The sequence below is a fragment of the Tilletiaria anomala genome (assembly GCF_000711695.1).
Source record: "Tilletiaria anomala UBC 951 chromosome Unknown K437scaffold_59, whole genome shotgun sequence".
Lineage (NCBI taxonomy): Eukaryota > Fungi > Basidiomycota > Exobasidiomycetes > Georgefischeriales > Tilletiariaceae > Tilletiaria > Tilletiaria anomala.
The window spans coordinates 52,205-65,947 of record NW_013546963.1 but is presented as its reverse complement, the minus strand read 5'-3'; the positions used below and the strand labels follow the sequence as shown (position 1 = coordinate 65,947).

General features: G+C 54.2%; 7 protein-coding genes across 7 annotated transcripts; 3 read left to right on the top strand and 4 right to left on the bottom strand.

Moving 5' to 3' along the window:
* Window positions 1-1,134: 1,134 nt before the first annotated feature.
* K437DRAFT_291082 (uncharacterized protein) lies at window positions 1,135-3,271 on the bottom strand. The gene is made up of 4 exons (XM_013387001.1): window positions 2,952-3,271; window positions 2,467-2,875; window positions 1,825-2,379; window positions 1,135-1,778 (listed from the first exon to the last, which is right to left on the bottom strand). Exons 1-4 carry the CDS (start codon window positions 3,173-3,175, stop codon window positions 1,332-1,334), a joined length of 1,635 nt encoding a protein of 544 aa, XP_013242455.1. The 5' UTR covers window positions 3,176-3,271; the 3' UTR covers window positions 1,135-1,331.
* A 756-nt stretch (window positions 3,272-4,027) lies between these two features.
* On the bottom strand, window positions 4,028-5,167 carry K437DRAFT_278745 (Pirin-domain-containing protein; the record flags this gene model as incomplete). Its single annotated transcript, XM_013387000.1, has 4 exons — window positions 4,028-4,055; window positions 4,147-4,796; window positions 4,873-4,995; window positions 5,054-5,167. 4 exons carry the CDS (start codon window positions 5,165-5,167, stop codon window positions 4,028-4,030), a joined length of 915 nt encoding a protein of 304 aa, XP_013242454.1.
* Window positions 5,168-5,471: 304 nt separating this feature from the next.
* On the top strand, window positions 5,472-6,058 carry K437DRAFT_147351 (uncharacterized protein). Its single transcript, XM_013386999.1, has 2 exons — window positions 5,472-5,765; window positions 5,858-6,058. Exons 1-2 carry the CDS (start codon window positions 5,622-5,624, stop codon window positions 6,002-6,004), a joined length of 291 nt encoding a protein of 96 aa, XP_013242453.1. The 5' UTR covers window positions 5,472-5,621; the 3' UTR covers window positions 6,005-6,058.
* A 1,276-nt stretch (window positions 6,059-7,334) lies between these two features.
* On the top strand, window positions 7,335-7,895 carry K437DRAFT_225490 (yippee-like protein; the record flags this gene model as incomplete). The annotated part of the gene is made up of 3 exons (XM_013386998.1): window positions 7,335-7,433; window positions 7,579-7,731; window positions 7,815-7,895. The coding sequence occupies 3 exons, from the start codon at window positions 7,335-7,337 to the stop codon at window positions 7,893-7,895; spliced, it is 333 nt and encodes a 110-aa protein (XP_013242452.1).
* Window positions 7,896-8,659: 764 nt separating this feature from the next.
* K437DRAFT_274836 (uncharacterized protein) lies at window positions 8,660-9,801 on the bottom strand. The gene is made up of 2 exons (XM_013386997.1): window positions 8,968-9,801; window positions 8,660-8,865 (listed from the first exon to the last, which is right to left on the bottom strand). The coding sequence occupies exons 1-2, from the start codon at window positions 9,711-9,713 to the stop codon at window positions 8,763-8,765; spliced, it is 849 nt and encodes a 282-aa protein (XP_013242451.1). The 5' UTR covers window positions 9,714-9,801; the 3' UTR covers window positions 8,660-8,762.
* Window positions 9,802-9,848: 47 nt separating this feature from the next.
* On the top strand, window positions 9,849-11,871 carry K437DRAFT_147301 (uncharacterized protein). Its single transcript, XM_013386996.1, has 3 exons — window positions 9,849-10,245; window positions 10,316-11,434; window positions 11,514-11,871. Exons 1-3 carry the CDS (start codon window positions 10,014-10,016, stop codon window positions 11,765-11,767), a joined length of 1,605 nt encoding a protein of 534 aa, XP_013242450.1. The 5' UTR covers window positions 9,849-10,013; the 3' UTR covers window positions 11,768-11,871.
* On the bottom strand, window positions 11,841-13,641 carry K437DRAFT_257407 (Mov34-domain-containing protein). The gene is made up of 7 exons (XM_013386995.1): window positions 13,420-13,641; window positions 13,272-13,348; window positions 13,039-13,185; window positions 12,860-12,948; window positions 12,521-12,773; window positions 12,131-12,441; window positions 11,841-12,039 (listed from the first exon to the last, which is right to left on the bottom strand). The coding sequence occupies exons 1-7, from the start codon at window positions 13,524-13,526 to the stop codon at window positions 11,959-11,961; spliced, it is 1,065 nt and encodes a 354-aa protein (XP_013242449.1). The 5' UTR covers window positions 13,527-13,641; the 3' UTR covers window positions 11,841-11,958.
* Between the last annotated feature and the right edge of the window lie 102 nt (window positions 13,642-13,743).

Sequence of the window (13,743 nt, the reverse complement as noted above, 5' to 3'; positions counted from 1 at the left end):
TCTTTGATTGATATACTCACATACTCATGACTCAATGTTCATCAACTTTCGATCGTCGCACCGACCGCAACAATGGGCAGCATCAAAGTCTCGCTCACTCATGCTCCTCAACCGAATGTGTCGATGACGAGGGACGGGCGATCTGCGGGGGCGGATGAGATAATCGGAAGCTATCAGATGGTCCTAGCGGGTACAGACGAAACATACGTGAAGTGGATGTGATCCGAAACCGACTTGGTCCAAGGTTGCGTACATCCGCAGAATCGATCAAATACAATACCCGAATCATGTGGGTACTTCCTGCAGCCTCGCATGGTTTTATGTCTAGTCGAAATATGCAAAGCCTGCCTCGCATCATGTGCAACCCCATTAGCGGTTGCGCAAACAGATTTTCAATGTGAAAGTAACGCTACTTGATGGCGTTGCGCCATGGCTACACGCCAGGGTGAGCTTTATCCTGCACTGCCAGCTCCAAGCGCTGCACCATCTGTTCCTCGAAAAGTCATGAAACTGTCGAAACATCCATGATTCTATTCAATATTCCGTCTCTCGCAAACCCAGTTCGAGCGATGCCGTACGAACGGACGAGACTCTGTATGGGTTCGATGAAACATCGAGCGAGCCTAGAGGCGGCTAGAGCTCAAGCAGTCAGGATGGAACACGAAACACGTTTAAAGATGGCGGGATGCCTTGCAGCTGGGAAATTACCTGACTAAAGTCCCGCTAAGGGTTACATAGTGGCAAACACGGCTAATTAAAAGCCCAGGTAAATGCAAGGAGAGCGGACCACTGGGTAAGGGTATCGCAGACGGCAAGAGTGCGGTTGCCGACTGCCGCGTCGCTTGTTTGTTCCAGCAATGTATACCCGTGGCCTACGGTGGTTACAAATGGGACTGGCGCTATCTAGAACCAGTTTGGATATAGGGCTTTATTTTCAACAAGCAACATGTTCGACACGGTCTATTTGGAACTTCTGTTCCTTCAAAATTTGAACAGATTCCAGGTAATTTGCACTGCGTTGGAGCTTTCCTTCATTGTGTTTAGTCTCCGTAAATTCCATGTTGCGCTCTCGTTGATCAAGACTTTTTTGGGTCGTTCCCAGCGTCGCATGGTCAGACCGAAATGTGCACGTCTTGCAATTCTTCCTCAAGCGATACTGGGATACATCCTAGCATTGAGCCTACACGGATGTTTGTGCATGTTATGAATCTCGACAGTTTTCGGTGCGCGCCGCACATTGACTATAGGCTGATAAGCAAAGAAGCTATGAAGGGCGCGTTCTTAGTAGTCAGCGATGGTCAAGGCAAAACAAGACCAGGCTATGAGTTTGATCAATAGCGCAGTCTGGAAGAATACACGACAACGTGCTCTACTTTCTGCGAAACTGCAGGCCCAGGCGTCTTGTTCCGTGCCCGCTTCGCACCGGCACCTTTAGCTGCGCTCGCGCCTGCGCCGCCTCCTAGCCCAGCATGCTCCTCTGGCGGGACAAGCACGCGGCTCGTCCTGCAGAATTTAATCAGCAGTGCATCGCGCTTGTTCTGGTTGATTGCCAGCGAGTCGACGAATGGCAAGAGATCCGGTAGCAGCCACTGCGAACGCGTCAAGAAGAGCTCTTGGAAGCGCGCTGCGGCATCGAGAGGGAGGGCTGATCGCGGGAAGTACTGGATCCGGGCAGGGTGTGAAGATGAGGGTCGCAAAGGCGGAACAGGGTACATGAGGTGTTCGCCCTGAGAGGGGAAGGGGCAAGGGGGGCTGATGAGCGATGAGCTCTTTCCATTCTACCCAGGGTCACAAAATCTACCCTGACGTGCTCCTGACACTCACCTTGAGCAAATCCACATTGGCGTGTTCGACCAAAGCGTCGCCGACCATTTCCGCCCACCGAGCCATGAACGCTGCCAGCTTGGTGGGCTGGCCACTAGCCATGTCCTGCAACAATTCGAGCCCTATGGTCTTGGCCATCTCCTGCCCTTTCAGCGCGACTGACCTCTCCCGTCCTTTGCCTTTCGCAATCAAATCCTCGCCGTCGCCGTGCACATCATCCCCGTCCTCTGCGTCTCCGTTTGACGCACCAGCCCGAATCCGCTTCCCAAACCACTTGATGAGCACCTTCTTGGCGACGATGCGCGAAACGCCATGATCCGTCGCGAGCGCGTCGATGGTGGACGACTCGGGCACGTTATCTATGCAGTAATCATGCAGATCGAGATGGTTGAGCAATGCCGGTAGGACGCTTTTAGCAAGGTACGTGCGTGAGATGAGACGCGCGTGTCCGTCGAGCTTTACCACGCGATACAAGTCGAGGCCGGCCTCCAACTCCGTCCGACTGGCTTGTACCACCGAACGCACTTCTTTCATCGTGTAGAGTCGATCCCCAGGCTGTTATCAATCGAAAGGCAATAAAGTGTATTAGCGTCAGGTTTTGGCCAGCCGCAGGATTGCAGAGATGAGAAAAGTAAGACCCACAGCACCTTCGAACAGCTTCTTCGATCTCCTTTCCTCCTCATCGGGCCCTCTGTAAGCGCTCGCCTTTAGCAATGTGGCTATGCGCTCGAGCTTAGGCATCGCCCACTGTAGCTCCAGCGTATCCTTGACAGTGCATTTAAGCGAAAGAACTGCTTGCCCCTCATGACCTGCTTGTCTACAAGCAGTCGCGCCAGCGCCACTGCTTGCCGCAGAGCATTTGAGCAGAACAGCGCTGTCACTAGATGCAGGCGATGTCTCCCGTGTTGATGTCGAGGCGAGGGTGACGCTCGAAGCAGGGAGCAGAGTGCACAGCAGGAGGGAGTTGGACTGCGAAACGTGTCGTAGGTTGTACGTTCGTGATTCCGTGCAGACTGTTGCATCATCTAAGTAGCGTCCGTTAATCGTCAGGCTATTGGAATAAAATGCACTGCTATTAATGTCATGCCGCACGCGACCGATCGAGACTTTGTAAAGTAGAGGCTCACATCCTTCTGCCGGTGTCCCACTCGATTCCGTCATCATCATCACTACCATCGTCAATATCCGTGCGTTTCCGTTTTCCCGTGCTCTTGTGGCCGTTGCCGTCGTCTCCCCCATTCTCAAGCAAGGCCGCGATCTCTGGTGGCAGCTCGAGCAAGCGATACTCGGTGGACTCCGCTGGATCGGCGAGCAAATGGACGGTTGGTGCAGTCGGCGCAGCCGGTTTCATTTTTACAAGGCGCGTTGCGTGACTACCAGTGAACGAAGTCCAGCTCTGCAGAATGGAATTGATCCCGCACAAAGTTACGACCCTGATGACTGCACGCTGAACTTGGATGATGGCTGCTCATGCGCTCAAATCTCAATGCACTTGCTGCCGAAATGTAGTTGCAATGTTTGAGTTTGGTCGTGCATAAGATGGGTTGAAGCTGAGTGCGACGCGTCACATCCATGCGAGACGCGACGCGACGTGTCCACAGCCGCTGTGCCTCAAATTTTTAATACCCGCCGCCACAGATCACCCAGCGTCATCCCCTTGGTGCCCTCATCGTCCCGAGAAATCTCACTGCCAAACCGCCGACGACGGTCTGTACACCCACAAATCCCTTCTTGCGGGACCTTTACAGCAGGGCCACGTTCATAGCGGATGCCTGATTCATGGCGGACGCCCGAAATATATTTTTTTGGTGCGCCATGGCCGGCACGTAGTCTGCTGGCCGACCAGCCGAGCACCTCTCGGCCTTCTGTGGTCGAGGTCGAGTAGCAGCAGACTGAATGGCATATTGCTTTCGGGCACTGTCCAACCAAGGGCGGCTGTCACGTGTCAGTAAGGTCGCAAAAACTCGTAAGCAATACATGTTTTCAACCTCGGTTCGGTATGCCTGCATACCATTCCGCAGATTTCTGTAAGATCATGATGATGCACAAGGGTGTTCAATCAGAGGGCACCGAATCGAAGTCAAGCCGAATCTCACGATGTCCACTCCAAATATCATCCAGTTCAAATGTGCATGTGATATTTGAGAGTCCTACAAGTACAGCGGCATTCAAAGCAGCGGTGAAGACGAAAGACAAGTCATGTTCACTGTGCTCGAAGGTCGAAGAGCAGGCTGTACGGTTGGAGCGCAAAGCGAAGAGAGACAGTTTGTCAGACCCATGGATATGAGGCAAGCTCGCAACTGTCGCGCTTTTCTGACTTACAATTCAGCATCCTTGCCCCCGGTGCTCTCAAACTCGACTGCTTCGCCGACGTTAACCTTCTTAACGTATACGCCATCACCCTCGTTGAGCTGCAGCTCTCCGGCACCGGTCTTCATTTTAAGCGCTGCCTCATTCATCAGCGGGTGGTCCTTCATTTCTGGGCCCTTGTATCCGGTCGTCTGCAGCAGGTGGACGTAGAGCCAGCGTTCATACGGTGGTGACGTCTCGTTTGCGACATCCGAATCCTCGCCGACGATGTGCATCACGCTCTTGCTCGGCGTCAGGATGCTGGCGCGTGTCACAAGGCTGTTATTCGCTGGAATGGGCCGGCCAGAGGGAAGCACGCCCTTGACGACCTGCTCCTCCGGCGTGAATGTCTTCATCGGCTTGATCAGCGTCTTGAGCACATCACGCTTCATTTCGTCCGGCGTCTGCGACGTGTAGTACTGTGGCGTCAGATTGCGCTTGTCCGGCACGTACCAGATCTGCGCAAAATGCACTTCCTTCGACGGGTTGTTGTTGTACTCGCTGTGCCGTATCCCCGTGCCGCCAGAGGTGAACTGCAGGTCGCCCCGCTTGAGCGTCTCGGCGTTTCCCATGCTGTCCTTGTGCGTCAGTTCGCCGCTGACGATGTACGAAAAAATCTCGGCCTGGTATCAAAAGTGAATTTATCTTTGTCTAGGGCTTCAAAGTGGTATGGGGAACAAGGAGTGCATCATGGCTCACATTCGAATGCGGGTGCGTTGGGAAGCCGGTTTCTGCTTCAACACGGTCTTCGTTGATGACGCGGAGATCAGAGAAGCCCATGTGCTTGGGGTCATAGTAGCTGGCAAAGCTAAAAGTGTGAAACTAAAGTCCAAGACTTAGTAAATAACCCTTGATTGATGTCTATTGTTCTCCAGCTCACAGTCTTCAGCCAACCATGGTCGGCATGCCCTCGCTGAAACCACCTGCGTGGTGCAATGTCGGGATGTGCCGCGAGGGTATGAGATGGCGAGTTGCCATTCGTAGTGGTAGCCATGTTGCGTAAGTACGAAGAGATTCGGGAAGAGTACGTGTTGTGGAGGTAGGTGCCTGCTGAGGCGAGTGTATGCGGTGCAGATTGCTTCTGTGCGATTCGAAGAGAGCCTAGAAGGACGGCACTGGAGGCGAGCGCTGTGCGGTTAGAGAGCATGTCCCAACCTCCTGACGAAGTTAATTCGGGGTTGTATCGAAAGGTGTTCACATTATAGGAATGATTCGAGGAAGAGGGAGCTGGATTTGGATGGCTGATTTCGCCTGTATATATACACTTTCGGCCTTAGCACCAAGCTGGCAAGCTTGTATATACACAGCTTTGCTTGTTCGTATTGCATTCGCTTCGCTCGGCTTCACTTCGTCGAGATGGAATCGGTGTCGTCGACATAACGCATGGAGATAAAATTCGGAACGGGACCTCGTGACGTCAATAGCACTGAGCAGCCTGTGTATAACGAATGGCTAGCCATCACTGGCTCAGTGTCCTCCCCCTTTCCCCCCTTCTTATTGTGGAAGCTCCGCTTTTCAAACGTGCATGGGCAACACTTGTGCCTGCAAGACTGATGAGATGCCGGGTGCGATCACTCACTGACAAACCCTATGTAAATCCTGGACCAGAACGCCGCAAGCAGAGGCGGGGCGTTGCTAAGATGGGTTCTCAAAATCTCCATCCTGCTTTGTACATGGGACGAAGCGACAGCTGCTGTATCCTCCACAGAAAGCTTACTTCCTTTCGACATGCCGGAACGGAGTTCTCGTTTGCTCGAGATCGAAGCATACCAAAGCTTTGTCACGATTCGGGCCAGGAATGACTCAAACTTCATGCAGGAGAAGACATTGACGCGATTCATCAGAGAGGAATGGCGCAGCTTGATCAATCGAAAGGTTTTCCAAGGATTACGGTGCGGACGGTTGACAGGATGACCAAGGGAGCTCAAATTAGCCCCTTCATCTCGGATTTCCTGTGCTTGTTCTGCAAGCCGATATCTCACTCAAAACCTTGCACAACGAACTTCGTTTCCTCTGTGATGGACCTTGGCAACTTCCTTTGGCTAGCCACGCGGTCCTGTAGGGACTGTAACGTGTCATGAACATTGCTCCGCCCAGTATCAAGTGGGCGGTCAGTCTATGAAACTTCTCAGAAAGCTCTTCTAGGCCTATCTTGTCTTGCTTTTCGAGTCGGCGGTGTCCCTTCGCGTGGTGGCACCACTCCCATAAACCCTGCCGGGCGACCTCATGCTCAGACAGAATTCGCGGCGAGCAAAGCATAGACGATAGAGGTGCATCAATTGTGATATTTCCGAAAAGGACTATTTTCATGAGTCCAATTATTGGTCATTGACCCCCCACCAAGAGCATGACAGAGGCAGCAGCGGATGAGATGAAGGAGGACATTGGAAGCGTCGACGCTGGGCAAGCTGTGGATATCGACCTTTTCTCAGGCGACCAAGTTGTAAGTAACTCTTTTCGAACTTCTGTGGCACTCGATACTCCCGCCGCCTGCCCGCCTTTTTCTTTGAATTCATTTGGGAATGAAGATATCTGCACGGGGTTTGTCTGAACATTATCGCTACAAATGGAACAACAATCTCACCATGAGCAGTACCGAATGGACGGAGCGCTCTGGAGGAGTTCCTTACGCTGACGACGCACTCGATGTCAGCCCAAGAAATTTTCGTGGTACGCTCTAGATGATTGTGTCACGGATCTCCATAGGCAAAGGAAATGAGGCAGGAAGTTGGAGGAGCGTAGTTCCATTTATGTGTACTAACAGAAACTGAGACTCAACTACAAGTGATCACTGAGCTGAACTTAAGTCCGGTGAAGTCATTGGAAGTCGTCGGAGCAGCCGGAGATCCACCGGACAGTGACCCCAGACTCCCGTTTGTCCACTCTTGAGGTCAGCACAGCACGGGAGCGCACCACCTGTTGTATTGATGTGGACCCGCTCACAACACCAAGCGTCCCCTACTCCGCTAGCCTGTACCTATTTATTCCAGGCCACATGACGATCGCATTTTTGAGGTCGCAAAACAGACTCATTCGCAAACGCAAAGTGGCTCGCGGGCGTGCAAAACCTTTGGCACGACTTGATCGCACTCCCCGTTTCAGTGCTGCGCTGGGGCCAACCAGATCTCTCTCCAATCGTAAGCAGCAATCCCCAGCCGACCATGGGGATCACACACGCCGAGTACCTTGCATCGACCAAAGTTTTTGGCTGTGCTAAGTGTAAGACGCATTTGGCGACCATCGATGGGCTGATCAGCAAGGTGAGCCCCTTCAAATCCACATAGGGAGGACATAGAGAGGGGCCGATCCCCATGTATGCTGGCTGGGCCTCATTGTGTGTTGCGCGACCCGGGACGCAGACGATGCTGACCACAAATCCAACGCTCCCTTTATGTGCTTCGGCAGAATTTCAATGGTCAACACGGCCGTGCTTTCCTCTTTGAGACGGTCGTCAACATCTCGCTCGGGGCACCAGCAGACCGCGAGATGATGACGGGCATGCACACCGTACGCGATATCTATTGCGGCAAGTGCTCAACCACACTTGGATGGCGATATGTACGTTTTGCGAGGTAGTAGCAGCGGTCACTGTTAGCTAGACGATTTTGCTGATCACTTCGCTCTCGTTTGACCGCTCGAAGGACCGAGCATTTGTTTCGTCAGAAAAGTACAAAGAGGGAAAGTTTATCCTGGAGAAGGCGCTCATGGTCGACGTCAAATAGACCATTAACTGTACAGTATGGGCCCTCGGCCGCCATCCACTGTTAGACACCCGATTCCAGACGGACATCCCCTCTCGCCTAAGCCATGACCGTCATACCTACGACCTATCGCACACACCCCGTTCTCACCAAGGCTTCACAGCGTCTGGCACCTCCCCCTACATTCGCTTCACGGTCTCAGCAATACTAAAGCTCAGCAATAGACCAGCAATACACTGCTTTCTTGGCTCGTCGCACCACACAGCACATCCTTGCTAAAGATTGTTTCCCTCCTCCTAGTCGGAGCTGCGCGAGGCTGTGCGCAGCGAATCGCACATGTCCAGAGGCATGCGTCCAGGTAGCGAACGGCACCTAACTCGTTGCGCGCAAAAGTTTGCACGCCATTATTCGGAGGATGGGTACACAGCTGCGGCGGGTTAGATTCACTATCCCACGCTGTCACATGGGCCTTGCGTGCCTTCTTCAAGAACACTCTCGCAAAGGGAGGTGATTATTGACTTGGCCACTTCGCAACACCCAGAGGGCCACAGTAGCAAATATCGGCATGCAGGCTGCGTCGCAATTCGAGCAGGATTTCGGGCTGCATCGTCGCCCGTCCGCTTTCTAGCCCGAGCCCGAGCCCGAGCAACCTCTACAACCAGCGCAAGTGGAGCATGGCCCGACGACGTCGCAGCTGCGCAAAATTTTCGTCTCATCTGCCCGTGGCCAAGGCCAAAGCTCACTTGATGAATCAACCTGGTAAATCGCAACCTCTGGAATGGTCTCAAGTGCATAGCAGTCATTTGCCATGTGCACCCATCCGGAGCTGGCCAGCCTTGCATGATCATTGTACTGGTACGACAGCTGAGAGTACGATACCGTGTCCCTTCATACACTTCCATTTGCCGTCTCCTTGCCCTTTTCCTTGACGTTGGTTGCTCTTTTCCGAGATTCCTTAATGCGCGCTAGTCGGGCTCGTAAAGCAGCAACTCTGGATTGTTTGCGGCAGGCGCAAAAGGGCAGACCGCCTCTGTGTGTCAGCTTGCCGATCCAAAGTGGTCCCAAAACAAATCACCCTCTTCCACAGATTCACCTCTCGTCCCCTTCTTGCTGTAACCGCACCTCTTCCTCGTATCGCTGCATAATCTCTTCTTTTTCTTGTTGCTGGCGCTCTAATCGTTGCTCATCTTCGATCTCCTCTCGCGTCTTACGCAGCGCTGGGGAGGCGACGGCTACTCCCTCCTTGTCCTCATCGCCGTCATATTCGCCAGTTGGCTTGCGCAAGACGGCTGCAGCCTCGATCGTAGCTGCCGCGAAGCGTTTGTACTCATTGTCTGACCCTGTGCTATCCACCGCTGATGCACCGCCGAGGACTTCGCGCTGGAACTTCTCCCACTCTGATTCTATCACAGGGTCCGCCATGCGCTGCTTCTTGCTACCGTCACCATGGCTCGAGCTCTCCGCGTCTGCAGCTGGCGCATCTTGGCTTTCTGCTTTCCTTTTCCCGGTGGGGGTCTTGGATGAGTCTGCAACAGCTGCCGCCCCCTCTTCTTCTCGCCGTCGGCGCTCCTGAGCCTGCTGCTCCTCCGCCTGCCGTTCTTTCGCAAGGATGCCAGCGGCGTTCGACCGATGGCTTTTGCTTGCTGCATGGCTCATCCACAGGTTCTCGTGTTTGATGGTCATATACGAGCACGCGGAGCAGCGCAGAGCACTTGTCTTGCGGTTGTAGCTTGCGAACCGGTCTGTGATCGCCGGCGGCGCAGCGCCATGGCTACTGCTACCGCTAGCGCCAGAGCCGATGCCGCTCTTTGTAGCGCGAAGAAGCGCTCTTGCGTCCATTGTAGAGAACTTCTCTTACTGGCTTTATGCGTTACAGCCCTCTTTACTCCGGTCAGGCGGACTTCATCAAGAGATATTCGGAAGCTGGGAGCCTTTGCAAGTGTAGGCCAAGGCTCATGACAAAGTAATTAGCATGGGTATCATTTTCGGCTATGCTAAAGGCAAAAGTGGTCGCGTCGCGTCACACCCTCCCACTGGTGTTGATCGTGTTGATATCTGCAACCTCTTCTTCACGACTTCAACACCACGCTTTCCAAATACCAATCGGCAAGGGTTACAAGTAGACATCCCTCGCAGCACATGCGTACGGCGGACTGCACGATGCCCCCTGCAACACGGAGGTCACTCGGCCCTGCCTCTGCCGACACCAGCAGAGAGCAGCCACCACTAGCTGGCCGTGTCGATCCTGCCAAGATACGCGCTCCTGCGACCAGCAGTGCGCCAGGTCGAACGGCAAGGCAGGTCAAGGACACGAGTGCCGGCGTAGAAGCTAGCGAGGAGGAAGAGGATGAACCATGGACAAGCATCAGGCGTGAGTGTTCTGTGTAACTACGTCAAGTCGTGCATAGCTGATCAAGCTGTATCACCCCACGATTCGAAAGGCATCTTTGTGTCACGCACATTGCAACTTCACACGCTGTCTCCTTTGCATGTCCCGAGGCTCGGCAGGATGGGTGCTTCAAGCAAGGGCGCCGCATCAGGCAGTCTTTCTCTGCAACTCTTCGAAGAGCTAGGCGCTGAATTGCGCTCGTACATCAACATCCGATTGTCTGACGGCATGTCGGTGCTACACGTCGCGACGGGGCGCTCAACCGAGGCGGGGGGTGGAGGCCAGACTGGACAGCGAGAAGACACGATGCTCGAAGATGCGTCAGGCCGCAACCTTCCCATAGCAAAGCGACGTCGAATTGGAGACACAGTTGGATCAGCGCAGATCTCGGCCGTCAGGATGGGATGGCTGCCCGACCTGGACCTGGTAAATCCGCATGGCCCCAGAGGATGGAAGCGCGGCCAGATGCAACAGCAGATGGATGAGTCTTCGCAAGCATGGGCAATTGAGATCGAGCTCCATCGGCCGCCAGAGCCCGCCACAAAAGGCAAAAAGCGCAAATCCAAAGCAGCGGTCGCACGAGCAAAGGCGTGGAAGGCAATAAGACTCGGAGATCTTTGCCATCTCGTCTTCCTTCCCTCCTCTTCTGGTGCAGAAAGAGCCACGATGACAAGCACGGCTCTTGCATACCCAGTCCTTGTGACCAGGTCGTGCACGAACGCAGCGCCGGACGTCAATCGCGCCGTGCTAACGCACGCGCTCAATTGGGTTCAAGCACGCTTTGACTGCCGCGTGTCCACTGCCGCAGGCTCGGCAGCGCGCCGGCTGAAGGGGCTGGCGGTAAGCACCGACGTAGGCGCGGAAGTGAGCGCGGGGATTGAGGCTTTGGCGGAGAAGATCGTCGTCCAGGCTAGAGGCGAGAAGGAGGAGATCGACCGCTTGATGTCTCGCGGGCGACACGGCCTCCGCGGTTTGCAGCGGGACGACAGAATCGATGACAGTGCGTATGCTGCTGGACCAGTCGAGCTGGCATTCACTTTCCCTTCGGAACTGTGGGACGATCTCAGGATGGACGGATCCAAGGTTCCTGGACCTGCGCCAGATCTCAAAGCGCTCACATTGACGGTACCATGGCCTGTCTGTATGCGGTTGCTGGACGAGACCCCCCCAGGTGAGAGACTTCGGAATCCGGAAGTCTTTGAAATGTTAAATCATGACCTGACAAGACCTTCTATTCGAACCCTCCACAGAGACACCCCTCCTTCCAGCGATAAAAGCATACTTGTCACAGCACACATCGTTGGACCTGACACCGCTGACGCTATCGCGCATCGGCGCGGCAGGCATCAACTTTGGGCTGACAAGCAGCGCATGCCGCGTCAAATTCTACGATCTTGAAGTGGGCCTCGTCGCGTCAGGCACATTGGCAAAGATGCAGCGCGAACGCGTCACGCTTGTGCTGCAGCATCTCAGAGGCATGATCGAACACTCGGAGGATCGCTAGCGGCGACGGGCGCGGTGGCACTGCTGTCCAGTAAGCGAGTGCAGCGCGTACAGGATGCACAGGGATGCTTTTCCCAAGTATGATGCCGTGCTGTTGAAGTTTCATGTATGATACAGTGTTGTAGTGGGAAAATGATTGAACAACTCAATAGGGCTCTCCGGCGGAGGCGAGTGGGGTACAAAGGATTCTCCTCATCGCAAGCGGAAGCTACGCGGAGGGAGGCCGGCCTCGCGCTTTCCAGGCTGTGAGACAAAGTCGAACTTGTCGACGAGCTGTGAACAGGAAGAGATGACGATGCGCCTGTGAGCAATTTGCCTGGATCGGGATGTGGGGGCGGACCCGCGAGCAGAGAAACACACACACCTCGTTTAAGCTGTTCAGTCCTGAGGTCAAGCATGTCAACTGGTTGGTGAGGAACACATCATGGTACTCGGTTAGCAATTCAGCGTTCAAGCTTTGCCCCTCGCTTGAGGGCGCGATGGAAGCGCATAATGCCGCAATCTGCCGCAGTGTCTCATGGTCAATGGTAGTAGCATTCGCAGTGTCAATCTCTGCAAGAGTGCTCCCGTCGCTTGGTGCGGCGTTGTGCACGGACTGGACGTAGCCATTGAGTGCCTTGATCCGATCGGCGAGCATGCGTATTGCATTGTAGGACGACTTTAGGTTCCCCAGAACTGCCGAAAAAACCAATATTAAATGCCGGCCAAATATGCGCAGCGATCGCCCGAAAGAGCTTAGCATGGGGGTGCTCACGTGAACTGGATGCAGCAGCATCATTCCCAGACTCGGCCGGCCTGCTGGCAAAGTCGACAGCCACGCGTTCCGCTTCGCCTGTATCGATCCGGTAGCCAGTAGGCACAAAGAACATCTTTGTCTCTCCATGGACAATCTCAACAGTTGATTCGTACGTGCTCAGCGGCAGCTCGCCCGAGGCTGCGGCCTCTGCTACTCGTGTGTTCGTCGGCGAAAGTTGGAGGAAGATCGGCGCTTCGTTGTATCCGAGGAGCTAGAGCGGAGATATGATCCATAGGAATGTCAGACATCCCCTCTATGCGTCACTCGCAGATAAGGCCATCTGATCCGTGCACCCACTTGCTGATGGATCTGCACATCCTGTAGCGTCGGCACCGGGCCGACGCTGTACCAGCCCAGAAAATCGAGCGTAGGAAAGACTTGTTTGACTGGAGGGGGCCGAAATGACGATTGTATTCGTCAGGACCGCATTACCCGTTCAAGCATCGAGCACAGCAGTGCGAGGCAACAATACCGACATTGGGATTGCCTGGATTTGAGAAAGTTGTGATTCACCTGCAAACCACCTGCGGGCGCACCAGGTGCCGCGGGATCTACGCGCATCTCGAACGCATTGTGTATCTCCACGTTTCTCCCACTTTGCGTTCCGAGAAGCACGCCATATACTGTGCGGGTGGGAGGGAAATAAGAGAGGAGGTCATTAGCCGCCTTTCCTATCGTGATCCTGATAGGGACACATGGCCACATTTACCGCTGACATTGTCGGTGCCCATTTGTGCACGTGCCCGCGTCACATGCTCCGATACATTCAAAATCGGCAAGGGATGTCTGCAATTCAAATACAATAGCGCTCAGCAGCCCATCTTACGCTTTCCAGGAGTCCGGTTGTCGATACTCACAATGTGAGGTTGACGCCGACGCCTGCTTCTCGTGTGACATCGAGCACGACGTCGGAGATCTTTGTCAAGGCGGTCGCATGGCTCGATTCTCCAATCAGTGTCTGCATGGTGCCTTGGACTCGCGTGGCTGAGCGTCCAATCAACCAATCCTCTGTCCGTTGGATCTAGGGAGCGGCACGCCGAACACAAGGCCACCGTGTATGACTAGATGACATTTCAGACATGGCTTGGTGCTGTGATTGATGCGATGCGACACGCAAGTGTGATATGTATATGCTGGCATCTTGAAGCTGCCTAGTGCATGTGCGTTCGCAAAATCGGGTT